Below are 20687 nucleotides of genomic sequence, written 5' to 3' on the forward strand. Positions count from 1 at the left end.
ATGGACACTGGGTTGCTTCCATGTTTTAGCTATTGTGAATAACGCTGCTAAGATAGATGTACAAATGTCTCTGCAAGATTCTGCTTTCAATTCTTTTGAGTGTATACCACAAAGTGGAGTTGTTGGATCATATGGTAATTCTGTTTTTGATTTTTTGAGGCGCACCCTACTGTTTTCCATAGTGACCACATTATTTTCCTTTCCCACCAAGAGCACACAAGGGTTCCAATTGCTCCACAACCTCACCAACATTAGTTATTTTCTATTTTGTTGATAGTAGCCATCCTAATAACTGTGAGGAGGTATCTCATTGTGGTTTTGATTTACATGTCTCTGATGGTCGCTGATGTTGAATATCTTTTCATGTGTTTAATGGCTATTTGTGTATCTTCTTTGGATAAGTGTCTATTCAGGTCCTTTGCCCGTTTTTGAATCAGCTTGTTTGCTTTTTGTTGTTGAATTTTAGGAGTTCTCTATATATTCTGGATATTCTGTGGGCTACCTTTTTAGTCTGGTGATATTTTTCTGATGCACAAAATATTCTGATTTTCATGAAGTCTAAAATGTCTATTTTTTCTTTTGTTGCCCGTGCCTTTGAGGTCATAGCCAAGAACTCACTGCCAAATCCAATGTTCTGAAGCTTTCGCCCTATATCTTCGTTAAGAGTTTTATAGTTTTATGCCTTGCATTTATGTCTTTGATTCGTTTTGAGTTAAATTTTGTTTATGGTGTTAGGTAAGAGTCCAACTTCCTTCTTTTGCATGCGGACATCCAGTTTTCCCCACACTGTTTGTTGAAAAGACTGTCCTTTCCTTATTGAATGGTCTTGGCATCATTGTCAAAAATCATTTTACCATTTATGCTACAGTTTATTTCTGGGCTGTCTATTCTATTCCATTGGTCTATATGTCTGTCTTTATGCCATGACATACTCTTCTGATTACTGTAACTTTGCAGTAAGTATTAAAATCAGGAAATGTGAGTTCTTCAGCTTTGTTCTTCTCTTTCAAGATTATCTTGGCTATTCAGGGTCCCTTGAGATTCCATATGAATTTTGAGAAGGGTTTTTCTGTTTCTGCAAAAACATCATTGGGATTTTTATAGAGATTATATTGAATCTGTAGATAACTTTGGGTAGTATTGACATCTTAACAATATTAAGTCTTCTAATCCATGAACATGAGATGTGTTTTCATTTATTTATGTCTTCTTTAATTTCTTTCAGCAGTGTTTTATGAACAAGTCTTTCACCTCCTTAGTTAATTCCTAAGTATTTTATTCTTTTTGATGCTATTATAAATGGAATTGTTTTTGTAATTTCTTTTTTTATTGTTCAGTGTTACAATATAGAAATGCAACTGCTTTTTGTGCATTGACTTTGTATCGTGCTACATACATTGTTGATGAATTCATTTATCAGCTCCAACAGTTTGTCTTTGGAATATTTAGTGTTATGTGTATATATATATACACACACACACACACACACACATATATACACCCATATATATATATATATATAAATAATCATTTCATCTGCAAACAGAGATCAATTTACTTCTTTCTAATTTGGATGCCTTTTACTTATTTTTCTTGCCTAATTGCTCTGGCTAGAATTTCCAATACTGTGTTGAATAGAAGTAGCAACTGTGGGCATCCTTGTCTTGTTCCTGATTTTAGAGGAAAAGCTTTTAGCTTTCACAGTTGAATATGATAGCTGTAAGTTTTTCATGTACGGTTTTTATTTTGTCAAGGTGTTCTCCTTCTTTTCCTAGATGTTGAGTGTTTTCATCACAAAAGGCTGTTGAATCTTGTCAAATTCTTTTTCTGTATCAATTGAGATGATTACATGTTTTTTCACCCTGCAGGACTCCCTTAAGCATTTCTTGCAGAACAAGCCTGGTGGTAGCCAACTCCCTCAGCTTTTCTCTGAGAATATCTTAATTTCTCCTTCACTTTTGAAGGAAAGTTTTGCCAGATTTTGGATTCCTGGTTGACAGGTACTTTTCAGCACTTTGAATATATCAGCCCACTGCCTTCTGTCTTCCAAAGTTTCTGTTGAGAAATCTGCTCATATTCTTATTGAGGATCCCTTGTATGTGATGAGTTGCTTCTCTCTTGCTGCTTTCAAAATTCTCTCTTTGCCTTTGTCTTTCAAAAGTTTGATTATAATTTATCTCCATGTTGGTCTCCTTCATTTCATCTTACCTGAAGTTCCTTGAGCTTCTTGGATGTTTATGTCAAATTTGGGAGGTTTGGATCCCATCAAACTGGGAAGTTTTCAGCCATTATTTCATCAAATATTCTCTGTCCCTTTCTCTATCTTCTTCTTGGAATTCCAAGATGCAAATACCGATCCACTTGATGGTGTCACACAGGTCTTTTAGGCCCTGTTCACTTTTCTTCAATCTCTCTTCTTTCTGTTCCTCAGACTTGAGCATTTCCACTGTCCTATTTTTAAGTTAATTGATTCTCTTTTCTGCCTGCTCAAGTCTGCCTTTGAATGCTCTACTGAATTTTTCATTTCAGTCATTATATTTTTCAGCTTCAGAATTTCTCTTTGGTTTCTTTTTAGGTTTTCTATCTCTTTATGGATATTTCCATTTTGTTCATATATTGTTTTCTTGACTTTCTCTACCTCTTTCTTTAGTTCTTCGAGCATCTTTAAGACAGTTGCTTTAAAGTGTTTGTCTTATAGATCGACCATCAGGTATTTTACAGGGACAGTTTTTGTTGATTACTTTTTTTTCCTTTGAAAGAGCCATACTTTCCTGTTTCTTTGTATGCCTTGTGAAATTTTTTTCAAAACTGGACGTTTGAATCTCATTAAGTTGTGACTCTGGAAATCACATTCTCCCCCTTCCCCAGAGTTTACTGCTTTTTGTTATCATATTTATTTAATTTATTTACTAGTTTATTGGTTTTGTAGGCTGTCTCTGTGCTGAGGTGTAATCTTGAGGTCTTTTCGAGTCTTTTCTGAGCTTTTCCCTGGCCACGCACAGCCATGTTCTAATTTTCCCCACATGTGAATTTGATTTTGAATGTCCTAGTCTTTCATATCTGGCTCCCAAAAGTGGGAAAAGAGAAAAATGAAGGGAGGTGGGATGAAAAGGGTACTGGTTCTTTAAATCACTTGGATGTTACTTTAGATCCAGGGAGAAAGACTTACAACAATGGCAGAAGGTGCAAAACCAATGGCTGCATCTTTGTCTGCCCCTCAGTGATGAGAAGCACCAATCAATCAGTGATCAGAACACAGACTCCCAATGTTTGCAGGACAGGGTACATTTTGCCTACCACGGTTCCTGCAGGCTGCTTCAGAAACAGGTGTGTAGCTGACTGCCACATGGCTGATGGGCGGAGGATGCATAGCTACTTCTGGACTAAGTGCTGAAACTGACTGAAATTAACCACAGCTTGCAGTCTGTGCCTTCTCCCTAGAAGTTGCAAGCCTTCCACAGAGTCCAGAGTTCCAAAATAGTTGTCAGACAGATTCTGCCAGTGCAATTGTTTTCTATGTGGGAAGACAGATTCCTGAGAGTTCCTACTCTGCCATGTTCCCAGAATCCTCTCTGTAAATGAACTTTTACATAATGAATTACTCTTTAAATTTTACATTCTTTAACTGATGAATTTCTGTTATGTAAGGGAAACCTTTAGGAATTTGAGCTTTATTAGATTTGGAGAAGGTTTACTGAATACCAACTATGGGTCTCAGGCAAAGAATAAACAAACAATAGCAACAAAACTTTAAAGGATGTATAAGGAGAATTGGGAGGTCATATTTCTTTGCTTTATTTGAAATTCTGTTATTTTGTATTTACCACACATTCTGATAGTCAGTCACGTTCGTTTTTTTTCTGTTAATGAAAATTATAATAAAAGAAAGAAATCAGTGCTTATTAAATGAGGTTTAATAGACCAAAAAATGTTTAAAACATAGATGCAAAGGTTGGAAATAACAAAGATGTAAATTGGTAATGAAAGGATTAGGAATCACTGTTCTAGAACTTCTATGAGTCTTAAAGAATTTTCTAATGATTCAAAAATACCAGTCATATTATGTACTAAGATACAGTTACCTGCTGCACATAATTTAAGAAGGTCTCCTCTAAATGCCTGAGTAGACATCAAATATTGCAGAATTTTAGAACAAGAGAAGACTTTAGAGATTAGTTTTATTTGGCTGATTGACTTTGCCTTGGCTAATTATTACTTTAGAAATTTAATGTCTCCTTTTTCCTAACTCTCTGAAAATGGATATTACAGTGGAGAGCATCTCAATAAAAGTTAGAGAAAATGATACTGACATGTGGCATAGTGGAATATTTTCATGTGCTGTGTGTTCCCTTTAGATAGTGATAAACTATTTGAAGGTCATTTAGCATCCATCTGTTACACTTTTATAGAGCATTTCAGTTTAAAACAGATTTTGAAAATTATCCTTTGAACTCATGCACAGACTTTCTGAAAATGCCTGTGTAGCCCACCAAAATATGTCTGATACTCTTCAATTTAAATTTCCCAAAAGAAAATGAGAGAGATTTCAAAAAGTAATCCATTTTTCCATAGGTAAGAGTGCCAATGGTTTAATGAGAAAAATCAAAGTTAAATTTATTGTATAGTTAGAGTTTTAGATTTTCCACAGAACTTTTAGAATAAAGGCTGTTCATTTTGCCTTATTTAACAGAATAAAGGTGAACTATAAATTAAAACACAATTATAAATGTGTTTTTAATCATTAATAGTATGGATTTTTCATTTGCCCAAATAAAGAGCATCTAACTTCTAAAACTGGTGTTATGGAAAAGAAAAGGATAGTTGTACAGAAAGTTAAAAAAAAAAATTCACTGGTACTTTATTAAGAATATAAATATTCCCTCCAATGAAAGCGCAGACCTGCGAGTGCACACGTGAATGTCCTGACAGTTGTGCTGTTCTTCCAGCCTCTACAGATGACAGTGCAGCCGAGAAGAAAGGGGGAACCCTTCCTGCCGGCCTCATCGTTGGAATTCTCATCCTGGTCCTCATTATAGCCGCAGCCATTCTTGTGACAGTCTATATGTATCACCATCCGACGTCAGCAGCCAGCATCTTCTTTATTGAGGTAAGTGTCAAGTAGAGTACATGAAAACCATGCTAGCTGATGAACTCCAGCCATCTGCTGACACCATCTGCATTTAATATTTAGCACATGATTTCTCCACTTTGCAGTTGCGAGCTGGCTGATTTCACACATGCACGCATGCGTGCGCACGTACATATTGATAGATGGCTTTCATGTGATGAGCTCAGTTACCTTACCTCAGGAGCTTTTAAAGAAATAAGCCATCTCGCCTTTTACAGATCGAAAAGAAAATAGAAACCATATTTTTTGTCTTATTATACCAAGTATGTTAACCAGCTGCTGTTCGATCCTAGAAGGAAATGAAGCATATGCTGGAGGCTAAAGGATTTAGCTTAAATCAACTAATCGATATAACAGTAATTGAGTATTGGCCAGATTCGTAATACAATATGGTAAGCCTGCTCTTAAAATGCTCACAGACTATTTAGGAAAAGTACATATTTCCCTACAAAATAGCAGCTATAACAATAAGATTATGGTATGTGCCATCACCATTTTGTGTGATGTGTGTATATTTATACATGTACATATAAACACACATGCATACACACACACTCATTCAAACACAAAGAGAGCACTGTGCCGAATCAGTGTTGTGTTTTCATGTACAGAAAGTAGAGTTAGTGCCAGTGCCCAAGAACTGTCAGGTAGGAGGACCAGCGGCTGTGTACAAAGGGCCAGAGCCAAGCCCTGATGTCCAGAAGGCCTGAGACTGGGAAGCCTGGGGGCCACAGGATAAGGTCAGTGTGACCAAGTCACCTTCTATCCTCCAGACAACTGGGCTTCCTGGGCCTCGTGTGTGCATAGCTTTCACCCCAACATCTTAATGGAGCCACTGCTCTTCAACACAACATCAGTACTAGAGCAGTGAAGGAAATCTTCTCCCTCGGAGCTTCAAACTTGTAAACTTTAGGTCTTTTCCAGTTCACTGGGTGATGTGCAGAAGGCAGCTCTGTTCACGTGTTGAGTAAGAAATTATAACGACCTTTAAACTACAAAGTTACCTTTAACCTCTATAACAGGGGGAAGTGAATGCAAATCAATTAAGTAATTGCTCAGAAGTCCTCTATGGCTCTCAACTGTCTGTGGAGTAAAGTGCAGTCTCCTTAGTTCTCCTTCAAGGCCTTGGCTATTTGTATCTTGTCTATCATCTCAATTTTTATCCCATAGCTTCTTAACCTGGAGTTCAGTACCATCAAATTCACTCTATTCTCTTCTCCATACACACCCCAAATTCTCCATGTCACCAAGACATTGCTCATTCTGTTCTTTCCACCAAAAAAAGTCCTCCCCTTCCACCTCAATTCTTGAATTCTGGATCCAAGTAGCCTTCAATACCATGTAGCCTGTAAGCTTCCCCGGACCATCTCTCTGCCAGGACAGCTGGACATAATCTCTCTTTCCTCTGAAATTCTATCCATAGTAATACATCTATATCTTTCTCTGGCATTTACCTTTCTGTTTTGCATTAGAGTTAAATATGTATGTGATTTATTCCACCCTACAGACTTATAAATTCCTCGAGATTTGGATTAAATAACTTAAGTCTTTCAAATAAGAGGAATTCCATCAGTATTTTCTGGAAAGAAAAAGATAATAAATATCCTAGGACATATCAAACTTCCACTAAATTTTTACACATGAAGTCTTCCAAAAATGTCATTCTCATTTAAAGTTATAATAATTGAGAAATTATCAGGCATTGCATTTAGTTGGAAAGCTCTTATTAAGTTTTGTTAATGTGCTTAATTTTCATGCATGAAAGCAGAAAACTTTCCCGAGGTCATGAATGCATTGCTCCAAGATCTGACAAATGACAAGCTGTAAAGCTTCAGTGACTAACCAGACATCAGGCTGCTGCTGTAACCCTCACAGGTTTAAGCCTGTTTATACACTATGAAGTTTATTTTCTGACATTGTGAAAAAGAAGATACTGTGAAATATCTGATGGTGATGGTATTAGTGCAAATTGCACAGTGCAAAGGACCTAGTTCACACCGATTCACAGCAATCCTTGTATGACTACAAAGTAAGACTGTAGAATAGTGAAAGTATTGCCAGGAGCGGGAGGGCATTAATCTTAGAGATAATTTAATTCTACACCCTCATAACACAAAGGAAGAAACAGGTTCAGAGTGGTGGAATGGCTTCTCCAAGGTCGAAGAGCCACACTTCTGGGAAGAACTCTCGTCTTTCAACACTCAAGTGAAGCAGAATCATTCTGCAGATTCCCAGATTCTCTGTCAATTGCCAATAATTCTGCCTAAATCACTAACTCTTTGACACCCTGCTGTCCTCAAGCAGCTCACAGTGGCTGGTTGGCAGATGATTTTTGAAGATAATAATCATAACTTTACTATTATTAAAGCTGATCCATGTTTTCAAAATCGAAACGCAGATCTATGATGACTGCACAGTGACTGACATGCCAGACCTATGAATTCAAAGGTTTGAATTACTAATTAAATTAGAGTTATTGGTGCATAAAGAGATTGAGTTTACCAATATCATCTAAGTTGCTTTTCATGTTCTATATTATACTGCTATCTACTTTTTAAATGAATTTGATGTGCTTTTTCCCATTAGGAAAGCAATACCTGTTCATTATTTTAAAAATTGTGGAAATGTAAAAGCAAAAAGTAAAGTCATTTATAGTCCCAATAAGCAGAAATAATCACAATAACTATTTTAATTTATTTTCTTCTGGAATTCTTATATGCATAGCTTGATGTTTGCCCATTTAGTATAATTGTGATTTCACTGAAATGCAAATTGATATTATTTATTTTTCTTTTCTTTTTTTTTAGGTCCCATTTGTTTATTTTTGTTTTTATTTCCATTACTCTAGGAGGTGGATCAAAAAAGATCTTGCTGTGATTTATATCAAAGAGTGTTCTTCCTATGTTTTCCTCTAAGAGTTTTATAGTATCCAGTCTTACATTTAGGTCTCTAATACATTTTGAGTTAATTTTTGTGCATAGTGTTAGGGAGTGTTCTAATTTCATTCTTTTACATGTAGCTGTCCAGTTTTCCCAGCACCAATTATTAAAGAGACTGTCTTTTCTCCGTTGTATATCCTTGCCTCCTTTGTCATCGATTAGTTGACCATAGGTGTGTGGGTTTATCTCTGGGCTTTCTATCCTGTTCCATTGATCTATATTTCTGTCTTTGTGCCAGTACCATATTGTCTTGATTACTGTAGCTTTGTAGTATAGTCTGAAGTCTGGGAGTCTGATTCCTCCAGTTCTATTTTTTTCCCTCAAGACTGCTTTGGCTATTCAGGGTCTTTTGTGTCCCCATACAGATTTTAAGATTTTTTTGTTCTAGTTCTGTAAAAACTGCCATTGGTAATTTGATAGGGATTGCATTGAATCTGTAGATTGCTTTGGGTAGTATAGTCATTTTCACAATATTGATACTTCCAATCCAAGAACATGGTATCTTTCCATCTGTTGGTATCATCTTTAATTTCTTTCATCAGTGTCTTATAGTTTTCTGCATACAGGTCTTTTGTCTCCCTAGGTAGGTTTATTCCTAGGTATTTTACTCTTTTTGTTGCAATGGTAAATGGGAGTGTTTCCTTATTTCTCTTTCATATTTTTCATCATTAGTGTATAGGAATGCAAGAGATTTCTGTGCATTAATTTTGTATCCTGCAACTTTACCAAATTCGTTGATTAGCTCTAGTACCTTTCTGGTGGCATCTTTAGGATTCTCTATGTATAGTATCGTGTCATCTGCAAACAGTGACACTTTTACTTCTTCTTTTCCAATTTGTATTCCTTTTATTTCTTTTTCTGCTCTGATTGCCGTGGCTAGGATTTCCAAACTATGTTGGGTAATAGTGGTGAGAGTGGACATCCTTGTCTCGTTCCTGATCTTAGAGGAAATGCTTTCAGTTTTTCACCATTGAGAATGATGTTTGCTGTGGGTTTGTCATATACGGCCTTTATTACGTTGAGGTAGGTTCCCTCTATGCCCACTTTCTGGAGAGTTTTTATCATAAATGGGTGTTGAATTTTGTCAGAAGCTTTTTCTGCATCTATTGAGATGATCATATGGTTTTTATTCTTCAATTTAATATGGTGTATCACATTGATTGATTTGCATATATTGAAGAATCCTTGCATCCCTAGGATAAATCCCACTTGATCATGGTGTATGATCCTTTTAATATGTTGTTGGATTCTGTTTGCTAGTATTTTGTTGAGGATTTTTGCATCTATATTCATCAGTGATATTGGTCTGTAATTTTCTTTTTTATGTAGTATCTTTGTCTGGTTTTGGTATCATGGTGATGGTGGCCTCATAGAATGAGTTTGGGAGTGTTCCTTCCTCTGTAATTTTTTGGAAGAGTTTGAGAAGGATGGGTGTTAGCTCTTCTCTAAATGTTTGATTGAATTCACCTGTGAAGCCATCTGGTCCTGGACTTTTGTTTGTTGGAAGATTTTTAATCACAGTTTCAATTTCATTACTTGTGATTGGTCTGTTCATATTTTCTATTTCTTCCTGGTTTAGTCTTGGAAGGTTATACCTTTCTAACAATTTGTCCATTTCTTCCAGGTTGTCCATTTTATTGGCATAAAGATGCTTGTAGTAGTCTCTTAGGATGATTTGTATTTCTGCAGTGTCTGTTGTAACTTCTCCTTTTTCATTTCTAATTTTATTGATTTGAGTCCTCTCCCTCTTTTTCTTGATGAGTCTGGCTAATGGTTTATCAATTTTGTTTATCTTCTCAAAGAACCAGCTTTTAGTTTTATTGATCTTTGCTATTGTTTTCTTTGTTTCTATTTCATTTATTTCTACTCTGATCTTTATGATTTCTTTCCTTCTACTAACTTTGGGTTTTGTTTGTTCTTCTTTCTCTAGTTCTTTTAGATGTAAGGTTAGATTGTTTATTTGAGATTTTTCTTGTTTCTTGAGGTAGGATTGTATTGCCATAAACTTCCCTCTTAGACCTGCTTTTTTTTTTTTTTTTTTTTTTTTTTTTTTTTTAATTTATTTATTTATTTATGGCTGTGTTAGGTCTTCGTTTCTGTGCGAGGGCTTTCTCTAGTTGCAGCAAGTGGGGGCCACTCTTCATCACGGTGCGCGGGCCTCTCACTATCGCGGCCTCTCCTGTTGCGGAGCACAGGCTCCAGACGCGCAGGCTCAGTAATTGTGGCTCACGGGCCTAGTTGCTCCGCGGCATGTGGGATCTTCCCAGACCAGGGCTCGAACCTGTGTCCCCTGCATTGGCAGGCAGATTCTCAATCACTGCGCCACCAGGGAAGCCCTTAGACCTGCTTTTGCTGCATCCCATAGGTTGTGGATCGTCATGTTTTCATTGTAATTTGTCTCTAGTTATTTTTTTATTTCCTCTTTGATTTCTTCAGTGATTTCTTGGTTATTTAGTAATGTATTGTTTAACCTCCATGTGTTTGTGTTTTTTACGTTTTTTTTCCTGTAATTGATTTCTAATCTCATAGCGTTGTGGTCAGAAAAGATGCTTGATATGATTTCAGTTTTCTTAAATCTACCAAGGCTTGATTTGTGACCCAAGATGTGATCAATCCTGGAGAATGTTCCGTGTGCACTTGAGAAGAAAGTGTAATCTGCTGTTTCTGGGTGGAATGTCCTATAAATATCAATTAAATCTATCTGGTCTATTGTGTCATTTAAAGCTTGTGTTTCCTTATTAATTTTCTGTTTGGATGATCTGTCCATTGGTGTAAGTGAGGTGTTAAAGTACCCCATTATTATTGTGTTACTGTTGGTTTATAGCTGTTAGTAGTTGCCGTGTGTATAGAGGTGCTCCTATGTTGGGTGCATATATATTTATAATTATTATATCTTCTTCTTGGATTGATCCCCTGATCATTATGTAGTGTCCTTCCTTGTCTCTTGTAACATTCTTTATTTTAAAGTCTATTTATCTGATATGAGTATTGCTACTCCAGCTTTCTTTTGATTTCCATTTGCATGGAATATCTTTTTCCATCCCCTCACTTTCAGTCTGTATGTGTCCCTAGGTCTGAAGTGGGTCTCTTGTAGACAGCATGTAGATGGGTCTTGTTTCTGTATCTATTCAGAGAGCCTGTGTCTTTTGGTTGGCGCATTTAATCCATTCATGTTTAAGGTCATTATCAATATGTATGTTCCTATTACCGCTTTCTTAATTGTTATGGGTTCGTTTTTGTAGGTCCTTTTCTTCTCTTGTGTTTCCCACTTAGAGAAGTTCCTTTAGCATTTGTTGTAGAGCTGGTTTGGTGGTGCTGAATTCTCTTACCTTTTGCTTGTCTGTAAAGCTTTTGATTTCTCCGTTGAATCTGAATGAGATCCTTGCCAGATAGAATAATCTTGGTTGTAGGTTCTTCCCTTTCATCACTTTAAATATATCATGCCACTCGCTTCTGGCTTGTAGAGTTTCTGCTGAGAAATCAGCTGTTAACGTTATGGGAGTTCCCTTGTATGTTATTTGTCGTTTTTCCCTTGTTGCTTTCAATAATTTTTCTTTGTCTTTAATTTTTGTCAATTTGATTACTACGTGTCTCGGCGTGTTTTGCCTTGGTTTTATCCTGCCTGGGACCCTCTGTGCTTCTTGGACTTGGGTGGATATTTCCTTTCCCATGTTAGGGAAGTTTTCGACTATAATCTCTTCAAATATTTTCTCTGGTCCTTTCTCTCTCTCTTCTCCTTCTGGGACCCCTATAATATGAATGCTGTTGCGTTTAATGTTGTCCCAGAGGTCTCTTAGGCTGTCTTCATTTCTTTTCTTTCTTTTTTCTTTATTCTGTTCTGTGGCAGTGAATTCCACCATTCTGTCTTCCAGGTCACTTATCCATTCTTCTGCCTCAGTTATTCTATTGATTCCTTCTAGTGTATTTTTCATTTCAGTTATTGTATTGTTCATCTCTGTTTGTTTGTTCTTTAATTCTTCTAAGTATTTGTTCTTTAATTCTTCTAGGTCTTTGTTAAACATTTCTTGCATCTTCTCAATCTTTGCCTCCATTCTTTTTCCTAGGTCCTGGATCATCTTCACTATCATTATTCTGAATTCTTTTTCTGGACGGTTGCCTATCTCCACTTCATTTAGTTGTTTTTCTGGGATTTTATCTTGTTCCTTCATCTGGTACATAGCCCTCTGCCTTTTCATCTTGTCTATCTTTCTGTGAATGTGGTTTTTGTTCCACAGGCTGCAGGATTGTAGTTCTTCTTGCTTCTGCTCTCTGCCCTCTGGTGGGTGAGGCTATCTAAGAGGTTTGTGCAAGTTTCCTGATAATCTTTATTTTTCAAATAACATTTTTCTCTTTTATTATATACTCTTTGTAAACATCATTCTGATGGCTCTATGCTATTCCATTCAACATTCATTCAGTAGTTTTACACTGATTGTCGCTTATGCTGTCAAGTGGTATTCAGAAAGCACTGAGGGCCTAATGTTGCTAACATTGCCTTGAAGTAAAAAAGAACCTTATTTCACCCAATGTGACTATGTGTTAGTTTTCTATTGCTTCTGTAACAAATTACTACAAACCTGATAACCTAAACTAACACACACTTACTATCTTACAGTTCTAGAGGTCAGAAATCCAAACTTAGTGTCATTGGCCTAAAGTCAAGGTGTTGGCAGAACTGGTTCCTTCTGGAGGCTTCATGAAGAATAATTTCCATGCCATTTTCAATTGTTAGAGGCTGCATGTGTTTCTTGGCTCCTGGCCCCTTCTTCTCATCATTCCAACCTCTGCTTCTATCATCACATCTTCTTCTACTAACTCTGACCCCTGCCTCCTTCTTGTAAGGCCCATTGTGATCCAGGATCTCCCCATGTCATGGTCCTTAATTTAATCACATCTACAAAGTCTTTAGCCTATATGGTGGTTGATAGGTTTTTGCAGTTAGGACATGGACATCTTTGGGAGGCCATTATTCTGCCTGCCACAGGCTGAATCAAATGTAAGATGCATCACACACTCCCCATTAAACTGTGACATGCCCTTGACCTTAAGACACATCCCAATTTCCATGATATTAAAATGTGACCCAGTGTGTATCTTGTGTATTTCACCACAAAATCCAGACTGCATTAAACACTTGTAGGAATTAGTTTCTGTGCTGTGCTAGACACAGTGCATACTGTGATGAATTTTAGTGACTTGGCCCTCGAGTGGATAGACCACAGTTCATGCAGCCAGTCTTGTATTGTGGAGCATTGGGTTTCTTACCATTTTTTGCTATTATAATTGGCCCCATTATGAACATAGTAATGGTAACAGTGAACATTTATTAAATTCACTGGGAGAAGTGATTTACACTTATTACCTCATTTAATCCTCACGAAGACCCTATGAGGTACTAAAATTATCTCCATGTTGTAGATGAGGAAGTTGAGGCACAGAATTTAAGCAGCTTGCTCAGTATAATGCATTTAGTCAGTGGTGGAGTAAGGATATCCAGCCCAGGCTCTCCAGAGATCATACACTTAACCTCTAGGCCATGCTGCCTCTCTGTGTGTAAAAGGGGCTTGCTTCATGCACTGTATGTTGCAGTGTAGGAGGATGTGTAGCTAAGGGCATACATTATGTCTTTAGAACAGATTCCCCAAAGTAGAATCAAATGAAAGAAATAAACAGTTTAAAAGCACTTAACAAATATTGCCAAAATCATTGCCCAAAGATGTACACCAATTTATGTAGCTGTCATTGTTATTGTCTTTTTTTAGTGAAGATAATAGTGACAGTACCTATTATCTGTTTTGTTCTTGCAGGAAATATACACCAGTTATTATATGTTTTGTGGACACAAACACTCTTCCTCATACATTACCTGGGCTTTAGCTTTTAAACTTTTTGTTTATAGAAAGAGAATAGTATAAAATGGGGATTAAATTCTAGAAATTCATTGTTATATGGAATACCAAGATGAATGTGACTCAAGGCAATAAAATGATTAAAATCAAGAGAAAAGTAGATGAAAATCAGGAGGCCTTGATGACAAAGCAAACCGTCACTCCATATATTGTATAATTAAACAATAATTGAGTTGACTGTTTACACCTCATGTCTTCATACAGAGGATCAGGGCCAAGAGTTCCATTCTCCTGAGACAGTCAGTCTTTACTCATCTGGTAGAATGATCTATTTTTCATAAACTTGTCTTCTGTGTTCCTCCATCATCCTCTTCAGGTCTTAAACTGAGCATTTTCTTTTGACTTTTTACTAGATGGATTTCATTTTGTGTTTACCTGTCTGGCTTCTCTCAGTAATTTTCAAAAAGACACTTGATTTTGACCAAAACCCATCTCATTATACGTGAATGAATAACATGCTTAAAAATCTTTTTTAAAATCAGGTTCACTATCTTGAAATAAAATAGCAGAGAACAAATATTCAAATAAGCATGTTTTTCTTAATTTTTAATAGATTTTGATGAAACTACTATCTCTTTGGAAGAATTATATATGCCTTTTGTTCTACATCAAATTTAATGTTTGCTAAACATTCCTAAGCATAGATTCTGTGATTTATAATAAATTTTTATTGCATGAATATGGGCTACAGACATAAATGTTTGCACTGTTGAATACTATCACATATCACTATTTAAGATTTTTAAATAAGATACAGAAAATGTAATCTAATCGAAGGCCAAGAAAGTAATAGTATAAAGTGGTAACCATATGAAAAAAGCAATCCCATGAAAGGATTCTATGTGGACCATAAACAAAATAATTTCAACTAACAATCTTAATAAAAGAATTCATGATGAACACTGCACTTAATTTTCTTTAGTATTCTAAACAATGGCTGATATTTAGACATTTATGTGCAGATGTGACTGTTCTATATTAATAAAAATGAAGAGAAACGGTAAGACTGTGATGATAAAGATGATCAATACCTTGGCAAAATAGATTCTATGAGTAAAATATTAGATTTTTGATAATAGGAAAGCAAAAACTAAGAATACCCTATCCTGCTGCTGATGCTGTAAGGCACTATTGAAAACATCCTCAGAGAGAAAGAAATCAGTACAAAGGACTCATTTAAGGATGGTAGAGAATTATAGGAACAAGGCCCTTCATGTTTCAGGAGAGCACTAAGACAATGCAATGGTAATGGAGTTTGTCTCTGAGTAGATTATAATTTTTACTCTGAGGATTGGAGAAAAGACAGGGACAGAGCTGTGCTGTCAGTGTGGCAGCCACTAGCCCTGTGTTGCTGTTGAGCACTTGGAATGTGGCTAGTCTGGAATAAGGTGCATGTAAAATACACACCAGTTTTTGAAGTTTGAGTACAAAAATAGAATGTATGATAACATTAATAATTTTATATTAATTACATGTTGAAATGAAAATATCTTGGGTATAATGACTTAAATAAAATATATTATTAAAATTAATTTCACTTACTATTACTTTTTAATGTGGCTACTAGACACTTCTAAAATTATGTTGATGGCTCACACCCTATTTCTACTGGACAATGCTGGTTTATAGAGAAAACCTTGCAGAGAAGAGGGGGTTAGACAGAAAATCTGATTCTCTCCATATTTTTGAAAAGTAGAAAACCAGGTGATTTTCAGCACAAGGGAGAAGTTAGATGCTTGAGGAGAGAGATGGCTGACAAAGCTATCTGATATGTTGACCATTCATTCATTCATCTATTTGAATTTGTTGAGCCCCTATTATGAGCCAGGTACCCAAGACACAGAGGTAAACAAAATGGACAAGAAACCATCCTTGCTGTCATGCAGCTTCCATACTAGTGAGGAGAGAGAGAAGATAAATATATTTTAAGCTAGGTGTGGATTTCAATGTTTGAATGTTTAGTTATAAAAGAGGCAGTCCTCATAAAATGCTTAGAGAAAATGTTAACCTTTTTTGAGCACTAAGATATTATTAGTCAGATAATGAAGGATATAAGAGCTTATGATGATCTTTGTTCCTGAACTTCAAATTTGGTAATAATCAGTTCTGGGTAGATATTTATAATACACACACATACATACATGGATACATACATACATACATACACATACACATGCATAAGTAAATAAGACTGCTCTCCAAAACAGTTAATTTTCCTGAAGGACAAGACAGTCTCACCATTCTTAAATTGTGCATACTAATTTGAACTTGAAGTCACACGATGGTTTTCACAGTAAAACCTGGACATAAATGTCTAAATACGAGTCAGTGTTCATATCATGCCTTAAAATTCGTATTATTTCCAGGGGACCAAACTATCTGCCTTTAGTGGAAGTTCCCAGTATTTTTTATCCTCAAACTCATAGGATGTCGAAACAAAAAGAAACATCAGCAGGCATGCAACCCAGGGATTTTGTAACTTTTTCAAAATAAAGTGTATGAATTCCCTCCAGTATCTGCCTTACCTACATCTCCTTGCGGGTTTATGTTTTGTCTTAAAAACTTGTGGGAATTTTGCATTACACTCTGTAATATAGACACATTTGTTTAATGTAAATTTTTTTAAAAAATGATTCTGCCCCCCATCCTTCCACCAAAGATAACATTTCAAAAGATGAGTCTTCTTTCTTCTGCAACTTTGAGCATCCCTGGCACCCAACCAGCAGAGCCCTCTGTTCCTGGAACCTAAGTGGGAAGTGTCCTTTCTCCACCTTTGTTGGAGGCAAGTCCAATGTAGAGACAGAAACCCAGGATGGTGAAACTGTTCTCCTGGGGCATGTCAAAGCTGATTTCAGAGCCAGTACTTGAATTCACGACTCTTCCTGGCCTGTAGGCTGCGCTGCCACAGCGGAGGCATAACCACAGACTTCTGAGCAGTTTGTCACTCAAGGGATTCCTCACCCCAAGAAATATTTGGGAATAACAAGGACCCATGGAGAATATGATTAAGGAAGACGGGCAGCTGTGGCCCTCAACTTTTCCTGGCAGTCAGTAGTGGTGCCAGGAAAGAAGCCAGAGGAAAGGAGCCAGGCAAGGACTCAGAGGCTGCTGCTGGGGAGGAGAAGTGTTTGCTCAAAGTCTGGCGTCTGGCTTTGCAGCTGCCTAATGAGCAGCACTTGGGAGGCAGGAAGACATGGCCCGTTGGCGGCCTGCGCCATAGACAGAGAATTCGTTTCAGAGACCAAAGGATCCTTTTAGCTTGAAGTCACAGGTTTTTTTCATAACTGAGTTTGCCCTTAAGGCATTCCTTAGTCTTATTTCAGTCTTAAAGAAAACTCAAGGAAAAAATGATTCATTGAAACAAAATATTTATTTCTATTTCTTAGAGGAGGCAAAAGCTGGCATTCACTTTTGGTGAACTGCTATGAAGAAGGAAAGATTAGGCAAAACCTAACTGAAATGGTTTGACACCCTCGTTAAAGAAGCTGTTTTATTAGATGGCAGATTTCCAGAAATCTAGCAATATATAGGGGAAAAAAAGTGAAAATGGTTTGCATATTTTTAAAGACACTCTTTGTGTATCTGTTCTAAGATGCTAGAATCTTATTCATGTGCATCACTGAATGTTTTTGAGACATCAGTTCAAGTTTATGGTGATTCCCTTATTTACACAGTTGCCAAAATAAGATTTCTTTTATAGGTATCGTCTTTTTTTTCTTTTTTTTTTTAAATTTATTTATTTTATTTATTTATTTTTGGCTGTGTTGGATCTTCATTTCTGTGCGAGGGCTTTCTCTAGCTGTGGCAAGCGGGGGCCACTCTTCATCGTGGTGTGCGGGCCTCTCACTATCGCGGCCTCTCTTGTTGCGGAGCACAGGCTCCAGACACGCAGGCTCAGTAATTGTGGCTCATGGGCCTAGTTGCTCCGCGGCATGTGGGATCTTCCCAGACCAGGGCTCGAACCCGTGTCCCCTGCATTGGCAGGTGGATTCTCAACCACTGCACCACCAGGGAAGCCCCTATAGGTATTGTCTTTAATTTACTCTTCTGGATACCACGTTTTAAGTTAAATTCCTAAAACTAAAATATTTTCTTCCCTTCATCAGGGAGAATTATTAAAAATAGTGAATAAACTATTTAATATTTCACTGAGCTCTCTGCTCTAATTGCTTCTTAATTACCATTCCTTAACTTATTATTTTTCATAGTGCATAAAGCCATGAAATAAATTTTATATATATTCATATTATATTTATATCATGCATATTTATATATGTGTATTTTATGTATATTTATATGTGTATAATATGTATATTTTATACATGTATATAAAACCTCCACAGGGAAGCCCATAAAAGATGGAAGAATCAAATGAATAAATAAAACCCACAGAACTACAGTCCACTTGGGCGTCTGTAAACCTGAATTGTGTCATTTTAAGTATATGATGTAAGTTTTAGGTATTCCAATCTTTTCTTTCTGTAGCCTCTTTAAAAGAAGATTGCTCTACTTATAGTACCAACTGTTGAGTAATGTCTTCCTTGTGACTTTGGTAACTTTTTTGTTAAAATAAATACTCAAGTCTGTCTATTTGTGGAGACAGATAATAGAAACTTTAATTTTAGCAATAATTATTGCATTGCAATAATAATAAATTTATTCAATTATAGATTATTGTTCCACCAATTCCACATAGTATAATTTTTTTTCTGACAGAAATACAAAACAACTAAACTAAATAATTTGATTATCATGACATGCTTTGGTTTATAAATAAATAATAGAATTATTTGTGATTGTAAGAAAATTGAAATTTTAAAATTTGAGTTTAGAAGATTCAGAATTCAGAATCTAGAGAACAGAAATATAAAGAAATGTATTTTAAATGATAGAAATAATCATGGTCTTTGTAATTCCATTAGAAATGATTAGGCAAAGGTACTTTTAATTTGCAAGTGGATTAAGATTATTTTGCTCTATTTTCTTGAGGTGATGCTTTCATGAAAACTTTCTTAATATAAACAAAATAATTTTCAATTCAAAATTAAAACAACTTTTCTTACATCATATAGCAAGGGAATATAGAGTCAGAATTATTAGTTCTGTTTCTACTTTCAGCTAATTACAATATTTATATTTTAATGAGAAAGCCATTCATCTGTTCTAAAAAACTTTTTTGTGAACACTGACTCTGGGACCAGTGTTATCCTTGGCAAAAACTTTGAAAGGAGAAATGATATTTGTTCCGTTAAAAGGAGAAAACTTTTTTTCTATAAAAAGAAAATAGATTTATGATAATTATTCTAAATCTCAGTGCAATGTAAAGTTCTAGGATTGTAGTAAGGGATAATCTTCTTTTAATTGTATATCAGTGACTTTTTGTTTTCTATCTGAATTTATGTCACATATCTTAGTTTTTCAAGTTTTCCTTGCTGTTGACCTTGAAATATCTGTGATTCAGTAGCTGGTAATTGGGCTTGCATCTTGAATATGTACAAGTTTAATGTGGAGAAAATTTTATGTAGTGTGAGGATAAAGAACATTGAATTTTACTGAAAAGCAATCTCAAAATTTGTAATTTATAGTATATGGCTGTCAATTTTAAAATGTATCATATGTTTCATGAAGAGTAGGAAGGCATCTCACCAAAAGTGATAAGTGTACCCCTACAGTGGAGGAACGTACCCAACCTTAAATGTGTTTAGAGGAGAATGATTATTACAGACTTCTGACTCATGCCTGGAATATGAATGAAAGGAGAAGTTCTAGCTGAGAAAAGTCTAGAAGGAGGAGCATGGTAGCTCCCACCACTGTTGATAGGCTATCCCATGAACGAGGTGTCTGACTTCTTCTGGATGGATCTCAGGGATGGTCATGAGGATCTCTGGAGAGAAGCTATGAAGATACGAATATGAGCTAAATACAGACTTTCTAATAATCAGAGGTACCCAGAGATGGTACTCAGAGGCTCTGGGGTGATGAGCTTTTCATCACCAGAGGTCCTTAAGCATTCAGGAAGGCCCCTTATTCAGGACTTCATAGAGTATATTTAAGCATTATATATGTGTATGCACTAGAATGAATTTAAGGTTTGTTCTATCCCTGTAAGTCTTGAATATTCTGGTGCCCCCTCCACCCACAAAGTCGTATATGTTTCAGAAAAATACAAAAATGGCAAAGTAAACTAGAAAGCATGATTGTGTGTTTGCTCACACACTCTCCCAGTTTTTGAAGACATCTTATTTTTTCATAACCCAAAGTGAAAAAGTAAAACTCATGCCCACACAACAAGACTACAAGGAAGACTATAGTTCTCCTATCCAGAGAATATAGTTAGTTATGAGGTAATACTCTGAGGTGGAGGGGACCCACCAACTCTTCACCTTTTAAGGAAGTTGGTAGATTTCATGTTTATGTTGCTGCAGGACAAGCAAGGCTCCAGTTTGTCTTTAGTTAAAGGTCTGCATAAAAACAAAGGAATTTATCAGGAAAGTAACAACCGGTACAAAGTGCCTTAAATAAATCTTTCCCACTAAGGGTTACTTGAAATAGAATAAAGTAACATAGGGCCAGAGATACAAAGTGCTATTTTGCTTTCTCCCATGGTTCTCTCAGCAAATGAATTTCTTAAGTTTTACTAAGAGGTGAGGTTGCCGAGTAAATATGTATGATTTCTTTAAATAGGTTGGAGAAGCAAAGCATACTTGGCAC

The 20687-nt window shown here is 36.1% G+C and overlaps 1 protein-coding gene across 6 annotated transcripts in view; it reads left to right on the forward strand.

The window, feature by feature from the left end:
• PLXDC2 (plexin domain containing 2) overlaps window positions 1-20687 on the forward strand; it is a 421308-nt gene that overhangs the window by 371313 nt on the left and 29308 nt on the right. For 5 of the 6 annotated variants that reach the window (XM_082385510.1, XM_082385512.1, XM_082385511.1 and 2 more), the window contains one exon: window positions 4947-5107. In XM_082385510.1, coding sequence (XP_082241636.1) covers window positions 4947-5107 — 161 coding nt within the window. Of the gene's footprint in view, window positions 1-4946; window positions 5108-6896; window positions 6933-20687 lie in introns of those variants that run through there. The other variant, XM_082385514.1, reaches the window with a different exon arrangement.

This window comes from Balaenoptera borealis, assembly GCF_965194805.1.
Source record: "Balaenoptera borealis genome assembly, chromosome: 3".
NCBI classification, from domain to species: Eukaryota; Metazoa; Chordata; class Mammalia; order Artiodactyla; family Balaenopteridae; genus Balaenoptera; species Balaenoptera borealis.